Here is a 14,098-nt window from a genome sequence, read left to right as displayed (position 1 = left end):
AGCGTCTTACAGTCTGCTGGCAATGGTCTGAGCTTTCCTGGAATGTACCTTTGATACACACTTAATTTAATTGCAGGGGCTTGTGTCTCCCGCCCTTTTGGCCGCACCTCAGAGCACAGTGGTTAATTCAATTGTTTGGAGTGCACGCTTCCTATGGTGAGGTTAGGCAAACCAAAGTTTGTTTTTACTCCTTCTTTGGTTGCTTCTGTGCGCTCTTCCACTAACCTTCCTACATCTACTCCACCTACCACGATGACGACTCCTTCTTCTCAGCGTTCCTCTTCGGGGCAGGCATCGTCCAATAGATCTTCACCTCCAGCTACTTCCGTCAAACGGCTAAAACAAGATTCTTCTTCACCAGACAAAGCCTCTTCCTCATCCTCCATTGATTTAATTTTGGAAGAGATTCGTGCAATGCGTCCTTTCATTGAGGAGACGAGTAGGGATATGCAACTTTTAAAAGATAAATGGGAGACCATGGATGCCCGAATCTCCTCAATTGAACAGCAAATCCCTGAGGTTCAATCCAATACACAACGCATTTTAACATTGGAAAAGACTGTTCTCTCTCTGCAACAACATACGGAGGATTTGGAAAATCGTAACAGGAGGAACAACCTTCGTATTTATGGTTTACCAGAGAATCTTGAGGGTGAGGATCCAGTGACTTTCTTTACCTCCTTCCTTCCGAAGCTTCTGGAAATGCCCCCTTCCACGTCCATTAGCATCCAAAGGGCTCATAGGCTGGGAGCACGTACAACCTCCTCTACAAAACCTCGGGGTGTTATTATTCTCTTTTTGAAGTTCACAGACCTTCTCTCAATTCTTTCGGCGGCAAGGGCCAAAAGGCAGATTTCCTGGCTTGGTCAACAAGTGTACCTGTCTCAAGACGTTTCTAATGCTACTGCTTCCAGGCGTAAAGAGTTTCTGGCTCTCCGCCCTTCTTTGCGCTCCCTTGGAGCGCGATATGGTTTATTTCACCCCTGTACCTTCAGAGTCACTCATCAAAATAAGACATGGTCCTTTCAAGATCCTGGTGAACTGCGAAACTTCCTCCTTTTACATAACAATGATGGAATGGACTCTTCTCCTTCAAACAGTGGCTGAATGATATTGTTGTATTCTTGAAATGGTCTTTAGCTGTTCCTCTGTTTTTCCGTGTTTATTTCCTTAGTACTCTCCTTGTTTTTACCTATTCTTGTTCTTTCTCATTGATTCCCGTTGTCAATTCGTCCTTTTCTTTTTCTTGTATGTCGTCGATCCATGCTCTCAACCGACCTCCTCAATATTTGATTTCTATATTACTTATGTCCTGTCTTATGGGTATATGATGTGTGTCACATGTTCCTTGATGTATTAATTGTTCTCTTTCTTCCCTCATACAGATATGTATCGCTTGTTCCCCTCATCATGTATCATCCTTTGTGATTTTGTGACGTCTCGGTCCGGTTACGCTTCTGATCCTGGTCTACCCGTCTTGTTACGCATCACCACTTCCCCATCTCCCTTTGTGTATCTCCCCCTTCAGGTATGTCTCTTGCAGTCATCCTTATGGATTTGTACTGTCTTCTATGCCTTCTTTCTTTTCTTCCTTTTCTTCCCTTTGCAGACCCTCTTTCCTCTCCCTTATTCTCTTTCCTTCCCTTTCCCCTTTTTCTTCTCCTTTCCCCCATTCTCCTTTCTATTCTTTTAATGGTTGGCTTATTGCTCGTACAGTATGCTTTGCACTTATCAATTTTGAACAGTTTAATATGTTTTGATCTTTAAAGTTGTTTCATGGAATGTGAAAGGTTTTAATAATCCTATTAAGCGGCAGCGAGTACTGTCCCACCTCTCCTCTTATAATCCTGATATTGCCTTTATCCAAGAAACCCACCTTTCTGATATTGAATCCCTGAAGTTAAAGAGGCTGTGGATTGGTACTGTCTTATTTTCTCCGGCTTCTCACAAAAAGAATGGTGTTGCTATCTTGATTCACAAACGTCTCAAATGCAAGGTGGTCCTAGAGGAAAAGGATGAAGAGGGTCGTTGGATTCTGGCTAAGTTGCTTATTAATGCAATTCCAATTACTCTGTTCAATGTTTATGGTCCAACAAGTTTTGATTCCTCTTCTTGGCCATCAATTACTGCAAAATCCATCCAACACAAAGACGATTATTTCCTATTAGGTGGAGACTGTAATCAGATCATTGATCCCTTTTTAGATCGCAAGTCCTCTGTTCGTTTTACCCCTCACAAGCCCCACAAGCAATTTTTGGACACCATTACCCAGGTTCACCTTGTAGACTCTTGGAGACTCACCCACCCAGACACTGTAGACTTTTCTTTTTTCTCTCCCCCACATGCCTCTTTCTCTTGCTTAGCCTATATTTTCCTGTCCTCTTCTCTATCTCAAACTCTTCTATCTTCCTCTATTGAGCCTATTGTAATCTCTGATCATGCTCCTATTGTCACAGACTTTGATCTTCTTCCTCCTTTCCCTAAATCTTCTCGTTGGCGTTTTAATTCTTCCCTCCTCGTTGACCCTCTTTTCTCTTCCTCTTTTCGATCTTTCACCTCCGAATTTTTTCAACTTAACTCTGACCCTCATATATCTCCCCATGTTCTTTGGGATTCTTTCAAAGCCACAGCCCGTGGATTTATTATTGATTTCGTCTCTAAGAAAAAGAAGCAGTTTCTTCAAAAGCGTAAAGTTGCTCTTGCACATATCAAATCCTTGGAACATCAGTTTTATACCTCCTCTCCAAATCATATGTCCTCTGAACTTCTTCAAGCCAAAATCGCCTTCAATAAACTTACCACTGATTCGGCCTCTTCCTTTCTTCTTCGGAGTAGTGCACGTTACTATGGGGGTCGCAACAAATCGGGCAAATTGCTTGCCAATTATCTCAAGTCACGTAAAGAACGGACTCTCATAGATTCTATCTATTCCCCCTCTAATGTCCTTTTGCACACTGATAATGAAATTCTGGAACAATTTCAATCCTTTTATGAATCTCTATACTCTCCCGAGAATCCTCCTACACCGGCTCTTCTTCATTCTTATTTTGATAACTTACCTAAGCCTGATACTTCCCAACTTCACTTATCAGACATTGACACGGATCTTACTCTTCCTGAACTATCCACTGCTCTGTCTTCCCTTACTAAAGGCAAAACACCGGGCCCGGATGGCTTTCCGGTTGAGTTTTATTTACATTTTTCCGATCTTCTTTTGCCCAAACTTCTCTCCCTTTTTCAGTCCTTTTGCTCCACCGGAATTGCTCAAGGTTCCTTTCAGGACGCCACTATATGCCTCATCCCTAAGGAAGGTCGAGATCCTAAATTCTGTAAGAATTATCGTCCAATATCTCTCGTTAACGTAGATTATAAACTTTTCGCAAAGTTGTTGGCTCTCCGTCTTGATCCATTCATGCCACATCTCATTGGGAAAGAACAATGCGGATTTGTTAAGGGCCGTCTTACGTCAGACAACTCCAGACTTTTCCTTAATGTTTTAAGTAAGGCTTCTTCTCTTTCTATCCCCCTAGCAGCTATTTCGGTTGACGCTGAAAAAGCTTTTGATCGGGTTGATTGGTCCTTTTTGATGGCTTCCTTGAAATGGCATGGCTTCGGTCCTAAATGTATCTCTTTTATTTCTCTAATATATTCCATGCCCAAAGCATCAGTCCTCGTAAACGGTCAACTTACATCCTCCTTCACGCTTCAAAGTGGTGTTCGTCAAGGTTGTCCTCTCTCCCCTCTACTTTTTATTTTAGCGCTTGAACCCTTTATTTCCTCTATTCGTAATAATTCTTCTATCTCTGGTTTTCCATATGGAAAACATCAGCTCAAATTGTCTGCATATGCGGATGATATTCTTTTATTTATTTCAGACCCAGTTACCTCTGTCCCTTCTTTATTGGACGAATTTGAGAAGTTTTCCCTTGTTTCAGGATATAAAATTAATTCGGATAAGACGGAGATTCTTCCACTAACTAAGTTTTGCCTTCCACATTTCTTTACTTCCACTGGCTTTGCTTGGAATAGCAATAAGATAAAATATCTCGGTTTCTCTTCTCTAGCTCCATCTCATCCTCTATCCAACTTAACATGAATGCAATCATTTCTAGACTTGATCGTATGTTTTCTTCTTGGAATCCTCTATATCTTTCTTGGTGGGGTCGTCTTGACTTTATCAAGATGATGATTGCCCCGATCTTGATTTATTTACTTTCCATGCTCCCCGTCCATATCCCAGCTCTCTATTTCCATCGTATTGATTCTGTTTTGTCTAAATTTCTCTGGAAGCAGAAAAAGGCCCGTATATCTCTTTCAGCCCTTCGTAGAACCAAATCGAATGGAGGGGTCAACTTTCCAGATTTTCGTCTCTATCATAAATCTTTTTCTCTTCGTCAGGCCTCTCGTTGGTTATCACCGGACTTGTCTCCCTTTTCCCCCCTTTGGCTTTCTATAGAGCGTTCTTTATTGTTGCCCTATTCCTTTCAAGATGTACTTCGCTTCACTGCTAAATCTCCATGTCTTAATCCTCCATTATTCAAACATACTTCTTCTCTTTTACGGCCCTTGGTATCCACGTTCCCTGTTTCTCGAGAATCCTTTTTATTGTTGCCCATCTGGTATAATTCACTTATTTTATTACGCAATAGACCTCTTGCCTGGTCTTCTTGGAGGTTGAAGGGCATCGTTTGGATTCATCATCTTTTTGATGGCTCGTCACCTTGCTCTTTTCCTCAATTCCAGTCTCAGTTTCAATGCCCTAGTTCGTTTGCGCAGAAATACTACATTCTTATGGAAGTTGTCCTCGATCGTTATTATTCTCTTCCATCTGCTGACTTGCCTCTCCCCTCTTCCCCTCTTCTTGCCATTCTTTCGACCATTCCTAAAGCTTCTCTTATCTATCGCTTCTTTTCGGCTCCTGATCCTGATCGTATCAAATCAAAATTGGAACTCTCTTGGGAAAAAGACCTGGATTGTTCTTGGTCGGTAACTCTCTGGGACAAGCTTTGGACTAAATCCTTGAAGACTTCTCGTACTGCATCTCTCACTCAATCCTTATTTTTCTTCTAACACTGACTTTATCTTTCTCCTCTTTCTCTCTCTCGTTTTCTTTCTTCTTCCACAGCTAACTGCTGGACATGCAATACTCCCAATGCTGATCTTTTTCATCTTTTCTTTCTCTGTCCTTCAGTTCGACTTTTTTGGATACAGGTATGGTCTCGCATTTCCAGTATTTTCAATCTCTCTATTCCCTACTCTGCCACTCTGGTCTTTTTAGGAAGCCTCTCAGAATCTTTTGCTCTCCCCCCGCATTCACGCGGTCTTTTTGACCTCATGTTGGCCCTTGCACTCCAACACATTGCTTCTAATTGGAAGTCTCTTACGAAACTCTCCATTGGTTGCTGGTGGAACCTCCTGTGTCATTCCCATAGGCTTGACGTTGCTTTTGCCTCCTCATGTAAACCCTCTCGCAATGTTGAGCTTTACTGGTTGCCCCTTACCTTATATCTAGATCAGTCCGCCAAACGGAAATATACTCCACTTTCTTCTGAGAATTTTAAGCCTCCTTGAACGTTTGTACTCCTGCTTGCAGTTACATTACTTTGATTTCACAGTTGTATTTTTTACTTCCATTCCTGTTATATATAATACTTTTTTCACTTCTATTTAATGATTGTGCATTTAATCTAATTTGTTGCCAACAGTGCTTGTGCTTATATTTGTTTTTAGGATTGTATTAACATGGTTTCTACTCCCCACCCTTTCCTTCCCCCCCCTCCCCCTTAAAATCCAGAAAATGCTTTGATTTTTCCTTGTGCCATCGGTAGCTATTGTTTTTCCTTTTTCCACAAATTTTTCTTCCCTCATTTTGTTCTGCTGATGTCACCCTATTGTTTTATGACCTTTCTTTCAATAAAGCTTTCAAACATAAAAAGAACCGGCCCATTGCAAACACAGAATCGTCCTGGGAAAATCGTGAATTCACCAGGCGGCAAGTGACATCTCTTATTGCAAGCCTCCCAGCACATCCTGATGCGATGTAAAGACATGGCCAAAACTAGCAGTGATAAGATATATGCTGTTGTGAGTGTCCAAAATGTTAATCGCTGGAGGACGCTTTCTTCACTATAGGATCCCCTGCTGCAAGCACTTGGTGTGATCTTGCATTCTCCGTGACCTTGCCTGCTCTGTTAATTGACCAGTTTCTTTCCAAGGTGTTTGTAGAGTGGAGATTGAGAAGTCATACTTTCAGTGCACGGTGTACTGGTAAACTACTACAGTAATGTACACAATTAAAGCGTTGGACAAGTGAGGAAACTATCAACACAACTTTATAAATGGCTGGTTTATTTAAAACAAAATCGAGATAAAAGTAAATGGTTTATCTTTAATTGGCGTCTGAGGGAGGCCACAATGATTAGGGAGAATAAAACATCATAGATACACGCCCTCATTCACTGTAATATATATTAATATACACAAAGCCTAAAAATGTAAAATATATTTGGTTTGGCTCTTAGAAAAAACATTTATTGACAACCCAGCAAGTTAGTTACTGGGGTAGGCCTCCAAGTGTGTAACTGGGAGTTTGTCCTGCTCATCTTTACCAGTAAGAGCACCAAGAAGCTTAGGTCTCATGCGCTTAATATATACCACACAATAATACATTAAAGGGGTCAGTTAACTAAAGTGATGAAGAAGGTAATGAGTGATCTACACATAACCCTGGTAAAAGGGGTGGAAATGGTGATCTATGGGTGTCTCTTTCTACTGTAAGGTTCTGAGATCCCATCTTAAACACTGTCCCAGTGAAAATATGAAATATACTTTGAAACCCAAAGTATTAATATTTGATGCTAGTAATGAGTCAAGGCAGCTGGCGGCTGCTCCATACAATTGCAAAACACCAAGCTCAGTATAAATGTTTTCTCTTCTGAAACTTTTGAGCACACAAAAGCTTTCTTGTCCCCTTAGGACCACTGAGCATGTCAGGTGACCATTACTCTGAAATTCGTCTGTAATGTCCACATTTACAAATGCATAGTAACAAGGATAACTACATAATATTATTTTTCAAAGGCCTGGATGTCCGCTATGAGTTTCAAACTGAACGTTAAAAAAGGCTTTGTTTATTGGATTCAGAGAAAGCCTCTTTACAAGTTCATTTAAGTGATGGCACTCATGACTTTTCTAAGAAGATTAGCCGGGGTTTATTTTGGTGCTTATTTGTTATCCCGATATTTTCATCTTTTCTTTCTTTTTGAATTGTGACTGACTTTTTTAAATAGATTTTTTTAATACTCACAAATGTCCAAGATTTTGAACTCGGTTTGCCTTCGAGAATGTAATAAAATATAATCTCCAAAATTTGACTTTGGTTTAAGAAAAGTACAAGAATGGAAATACTGAACAGTCTAAATAAACTGATAGACAAATGGAAGGCTGATAGACAAATGGTACAGTAAAAACAACAAATTGGGAAAACAATGTATTCTTAAACATTAGTCACAGTATCAATGTTGTTCAATGAGCAACCTCAACCAGACATACAAATAAAAGGAAACAAACAAAAAAATAAACTGCATACTATTGAAATAGGGTTCAAGATTCATTATGCAGGTTATTTTAAAAGTGTTAGGGGCCTGATTGAATATGATCACACTTTCAATATGTTTCTCAAAAGTACAGTCATTCTTCACGCATTCAAGATTTTTTCGGAAACGTACAGTCACTCATCACACATTCTTATAAAAAACACTCTTTACTGCCGGTATGCAGTCTTTGTGCTGCGTCATTTTTGTCGACAAGCATTTTGCCGCCTGTACTGTAGCCCTACTTAAACAGCACTGCAGTTGTAGGTGGCGAAAAGCCTATCGTCATGGTTGGAAGGGCAGCAGGGACAAGGGGCACCACCCTAAAAATGTTTTTATAAAAAAACGCGGCAACCAACACGGGGCAAAAACCGGTGTTGAGAGTGACTGTGTTTGGCCCGGTTGTAAAATGTCCGCAAATCTTCCCCGCCACTGGGATGCTGCTTCCTTTCTCTGCAAAGGACAGCTCTGCTTTCTTCCCTCCCCATCAGCTCATCTCCCCCGCTTCTGTGAGGCTACTCAGTCAGAACATGCACCAGGTGGCTCTTCTTCTTCCTCTGGTTCACTGCATCTGTTACTCAACCCTGGCTGCTTCCTCTAGATGCATAAAACACTGTGGAAGTCAATGGGTGCATGGCCAGAACTATCAATAATGCAGCAAATGTAGTGGCACAGGGGGCCGCGGGACCAAGGGGTTGACTCCAAACTTAGCTGTTTTACAATTTCAAACCAGGGGTTGGGTGTCCATTTCCTCTCATTATTAGGTTATATGGCACTTTTGCTATGCAACTGAATGGGTGTTGCTTGTAAGTCAAAATCTGATATGTGTTTTGCCAGTGATGGTATGTTTTCTTTCTCAACAGTGAAAATGGCTTTCTCTGTGTAGAACAATCCTTTGGATGCTGTATGACTGGAACTTAGTAATATAAAGATTTGGAGGTGAAGCCTCCAGCTTCCTGACACCTTTCTCTTATTGGGGTCTGCAAAAGGAATCATGAGAACAACAAGGACCGCAACACCACCGCCCTGCTGGAAAACCTCGCCAACCTCGGACTCAAGCAACTGGTCAACACCCCCACCCACTACGCCGGCCACACGCTTGATCCCGTCTTCTCTTCCAGCAAGTACATCACCTTCAGCCACGCTACCGGACTCCACTGGACCGACCACAGCTGCGTCCACTTCAGCTTCAAAAGATCCACGACCCACCACCACCCGCAACAGGTACCTCACAGGAATTGGAGCAAGATCACCGCAGTCCAGCTCACCACCTCCCTCAGCCAGAGCCCACCCGCCAACACAACGGACCCCAACGAAGCAGCCCGCAACTTCACACAGTGGCTGACCGCCTGCGCCGACGACCTCGCGCCACTAAAGAACCCTCCCAGCAGACCCAGAAGCAAGAAGGCATCCTGGTTCACCGACGACCTCAAGGACTCCAAGAAGACCTGCCGCACCCTCGAGAAAGCCTGGCTCCTCGACCGGACCACCGACAACATGACCGCCCTCAAACACGCTACCCGCAAGCACCACCAGCTCATCCGCACCACCAAGAAGAAATCCCTGAAGGAACGACTGGACAACAACGCCCACGACAGCAAAGAGCTCTTCACTATCGTCAAGGAGTTCTCCAACCCCAGCACCGGCACCAACGACATCACTCCGTCACAAGACCTCTGCGACTCCCTCGCCTCATTCTTCCACCGCAAGATCGCCGACATACACAACAGCTTCGGTGCCCCACCCAAGCACCCAACCGTTGAACAAACTCCCCCCACCGCCACCCTTCGCACCTGGACCACGGTGACCACCGAAGACACAGCCCGCACGATGAACACCATCCACTCAGGATCACCGACCGACCCCTGCCCACACCACGTCTTCAACAAGGCCGACTCCACCATCACACCCCAACTCCGGAACATCATCAACGCCTCCTTCAACACCGCCACCTTCCCGGAGAGCTGGAAGCACGCCGAGATCAGCGCCCTCCTGAAGAAACCTACAGCGGACCCCACCGATCTCAAAAACTTCCGCCCCATCTCGCTCCTCCCTTTTCCTGATAAAGTCATCGAGAAGATCGTCAACAGACAGCTGACCGCCTTCCTCGAGACGAACGGATCCCTCGACCCCTCGCAGTCCGGCTTCAGAGCCAACCACAGCACCGAGACCGCCCTCATCGCAGCCACCGACGACATCCGGACCCTGCTCGACAAGGGGGAAACAGTGGCCCTCATCCTCCTGGACCTCTCCGCTGCGTTCGACACGGTCTGCCACCGCACCCTAGTCCAGCGCCTCAGCAACATCGGTATCCAAGAGAAGGCACTGGAGTGGATCATCTCGTTCCTTGCCGGTAGAACACAAAGAGTCCGCCTCCCCCCGTTTCGCTCCGAGGCCACCGAAGTCATCTGCGGCGTCCCGCAAGGATCTTCACTCAGCCCCACCCTCTTCAACATCTACATGAAACCTCTCGCAGCCATGGCACGCCAGCACAACCTCAACATCATCTCTTACGCCGACGACACCCAGCTGATCCTCTCCCTCACCAGAGACCCAGACACCGCCAGAACCTGCCTACACGAAGGGATGAAAGACGTCGCCGAGTGGATGAAGGACAGCCGCCTGAAACTGAACTCGGAAAAGACGGAAGTCCTCATCCTGGGATCTTCGCCCTCCGCCTGGGACGACTCCTGGTGGCCCCCAGCCCTGGGCACCGCACCCAAGCCAACCGACCACGCACGCAACCTGGGCTTCATCCTGGACCCCTCCCTCTCGATGACCAGACAAGTCAACGCCGTCTCCTCATCGTGCTTCAACACCCTGCGTATGCTTCGCAAGATCTTCCGCTGGATCCCGACCGAGACCAGGAAGACTGTCACCCAGGCACTCGTCACCAGCCGGCTGGACTACGGAAACGCCCTCTACGCCGGAACCACAGCCAAGCTACAGAAAAGACTCCAGCGCATCCAGAACGCCTCCGCCCGACTCATTCTGGATGTCCCCCGACGCAGCTACATCTCCAGCCACCTGAGGAACCTGCACTGGCTCCCCGTCGACAAGAGGATCACGTTCCGGCTCCTCACCCACGCACACAAGTCTCTCCACGACCTGGGCCCCAAGTACCTCAACAACCGCCTGACCTTCTACACGCCCACCCGCCAGCTACGGTCCACCAGCCTCGCCCTCGCAGCCGTACCACGCATCCGAAGAGCCACCGCCGGAGGAAGATCCTTCTCTTACCTGGCTGCCAAGACTTGGAACTCCCTCCCCATCCACCTTCGGCTGACCCAGGACTATCTCGCCTTCAGGAAACAACTCAAGACCTGGCTGTTCGAGCAGTAGCATACCCCTCCCCCCAAGCGCCTTGAGACCCTCCCGGGTGAGTAGTGAGCTATACAAATGGCATGATTGATTGATTGATTGACCTCAACTCTGCCACTTGGAAAGCAAGTAAGGAGCTCATAGACACATATTTCACAACAACAATAAAGCTCAAAATGAACAGCATGGAGGAAACCAACTATTATTTCTGAACAAAATATGACAAAATATAGATATGAGTAGGGCTGCCAAAGACTCTAAAAGTTAAGAAAAGCAACAATTGGTTTGCAAATGCAGTATGAACCAGGACAATGCAGACATGAGTACGTTCAAACTGCCCTGAGACGCTACCACCAGATGATCCAGACCACCAAATGCACCCCTCAGGTGGGCCACATCCACTTCAGCACTACCAGAAGCAAAGAAATCTTTGTTATTGTATAATATTTCACCTCACTAGCGGCTGCCTCCAAGTTGATCACCCCCTCGCAGGACCGCTGCAACAATAACTCTCAATTCTTCAACAATAAAATCATTGTCAATTACAGCAACCTGGATCCAAAAGAACTCACCAAATACCTCCTTATCTTATACAAAGAACCAATTCTAGCCAAATGGTTTGTTGTCACCCCAGAAGAAACCGCCACCAACATGAAGTCCATGACCTCAGGAGCCCCATCGAACTCACGCTCCCACCGCACCTACCACAGAGGGCCGCAACCATTCAGTGCCATGCTCACACCTATTCTGAATGCCTCTACCACCTCCAAACCTTTCCAGAAGATTGGAAAGCTCTGCACAACTGTTCTTCTATTGCGGAAGAAACCCTCTGGGGGGTCATAAAGGCTTGCCAACTACAGCTTAATCCCCCTGTTACCATTCTATGTTAAGGTGTTAGAGAAAATCATTCAAAAATGCCTCACGGGATGCCTCAATAACCTCCATCTGCTTGACACCACTCAGTTTGGTTTCATCCCAATCACAGCATGGACACTGCCCTCATCACTGCCATGTATGACATCCACCTGACTCTGGTAGATGGGAACAAGGCACCCCTCATCCTTGTGGACCTCTGTACTGCTCTTGACACGCCCTCCCACCCTATTGTCAACCAACAGCAAAATGACATTGGAATCCAAAGATGCACTCTGATGGATCTGCTCCTTTCTTCCAGTCAGTTACCTTGGTACCGTACACCTCGGATGCCCATGCCCTCATCTGTGGAGTTCCGTAAGGATCCTTCCTGAGCCTGACTCTCTTTTCCACACACATGATGCCTCTAGCCAACAACCTCTTCTACACTGATGGCATGCAACTCATTCTCTCCCTCATGGAGAAAATGCCCTTCACCTGGATCAAGTTTAGTGCTTCATAACTGAAAACGCTCAGTGGATAAAAACCAACTGTCTGAAGCTGAACACCAACAAGACCGAAATCATGATCTTCAAGAATGGCACTCAACAGGGGGACTCCACCTCATGGTCAACCAAGCTAGAAATGACACCCCACTTCACCCCACCACTCAGGCTAAAAACTTTGGAATCGTCATCTATAGCAAACTTGACATAACTTCTTAAGTCAATGCTGTCACTGCTTCATTCCATGCCCTGAAGATTTACAACTGGCGCCCAATCAGCACCTGAAACATTGATATACATACCCTTGTCTCTAGCAACCTGGACAACAGCAACACCCCCTCTGTGCTTGGATTAACAAAAAATGTACCAGAAGCCTGCAGACCTATTCAGAACTCCGTGGCCAGAACAGCTCAACCTCTCACATCACCCTCATATCACACTACACCACACGTGAAGGAGCTTAACTGACTACCCAAGCACAAACAAGCACAATTGAAACTTCTCACCAACACTTACAACGCACTGCGTAGCACTGGCCCAGCACACCACAAGAATCGCATCTCCTTTCACAAACCTTCGAGACACCTATGCTAGTCCAGACTCTTACTTGCACACATCAAATGCATAAGGAATATCAGATCTGGGGCTTGAGGCCTCTTCTACATCGCTCATAAAGGGTGGAATGACCTTCTGCGACACATAAATGCCTTCTCCTCACTTCTTGAATTCTGCAAGAAGCTTAAGATCTGGCCTTTCAAACAGTCCCACTAGGCCCTAGGTTTGGTTAGACTCACACCTGCTTGGAGACAGAATACCTTCCCGGGTGATAGCGCACTCCAGAAATGTAAATAACATAGCATAACAAAACATAACGATCTGACCCTAAAAGCCCCTGTAGCAAATGGATAATGAAACAAGGATTCACTCTATGAAGGTACTGAAGACCTACTCACCAGCAGTTAATTATATGGGGAAGACACAAGCATGCTGAAAATATGGTAATGTTACTCCTCAGGGGATAGGTGAATAGTAACCATGATTAAATGCATAAACTGAACATTTATTGCACTATGTTACCATGAATTGGGTGTATTGATGCTGGTTCTGAGTGCAAACTCCATGAGGCCAATGAAACAGGACTAGGCGGGACTTTAACAGCTCGAGTAAAATCACTGAATGCTCTGTACCATAAATTGGAAGGAGGAGATCGTTCGCGGCTCCCCCATGTGGCCCTTTATATAATCAGAATTACTAAAAAGGCTCGTTTTTAACATTCCTTGAGCCTGACTTTTGCATTCACGTTATTGTCTCCCCAGATTGGCGCACCTAGAGTTTTGGGAAGTTTTGAATTTCGTAATGTGGTGAGTGTACTAATGTGCCCTGCCCATCCACACCCTGCATTCATGGAATAGATGTTTAACTGCAATCTGGACATTTTGTGACTGTCGTTTGACAATGATACTTTTGTGCTTTTACAGCTAACTTATTGACTGGATATACTCAGCGTGATTTAGAGAAGGTATTTGGAATACCATGTGATTTTGTTTTTTAAACGGTTCGTTTGTCTAGCATACAACGCTATTCATTCCCTCCTCCGTGTTGTCCTTCCCCCTTGTTTTCTAGATTCTATTAAATTGATTTTCATGTTTAAGCTGCAACAAAAGAGTGATGAAGATTTCTGAAAGTGTATTTGAGTTACACTAAGAAGGGACAAGCTGTTTGTCACAAACTTCTGAGTAAGTTACTAGTAGTGATAATTTATTATTACAATTTATGATCATGAGCAACAATGGTGCTCTTATTACACCTGTATCTTCCTGTAGGGGC

The 14,098-nt window shown here is 44.9% G+C and overlaps 1 protein-coding gene across 1 annotated transcript in view; it reads right to left on the bottom strand.

Annotated features, from left to right (window-relative positions):
- RORB (RAR related orphan receptor B) overlaps positions 1 to 4,685 on the bottom strand; it is a 129,885-nt gene extending 125,200 nt beyond the window's left edge. Inside the window, exon 1 of the mRNA XM_078677807.1 lies at positions 4,496 to 4,685. Coding sequence (XP_078533933.1) covers positions 4,496 to 4,685 — 190 coding nt within the window. The remainder of the gene's footprint in view (positions 1 to 4,495) is intronic.
- Positions 4,686 to 14,098: the final 9,413 nt, after the last annotated feature.

The sequence above is a fragment of the Lissotriton helveticus genome, chromosome 2_1 (genome assembly GCF_964261635.1).
Source record: "Lissotriton helveticus chromosome 2_1, aLisHel1.1, whole genome shotgun sequence".
Lineage (NCBI taxonomy): Eukaryota > Metazoa > Chordata > Amphibia > Caudata > Salamandridae > Lissotriton > Lissotriton helveticus.
This window is presented reverse-complemented; position numbering and strand designations above follow the sequence as displayed.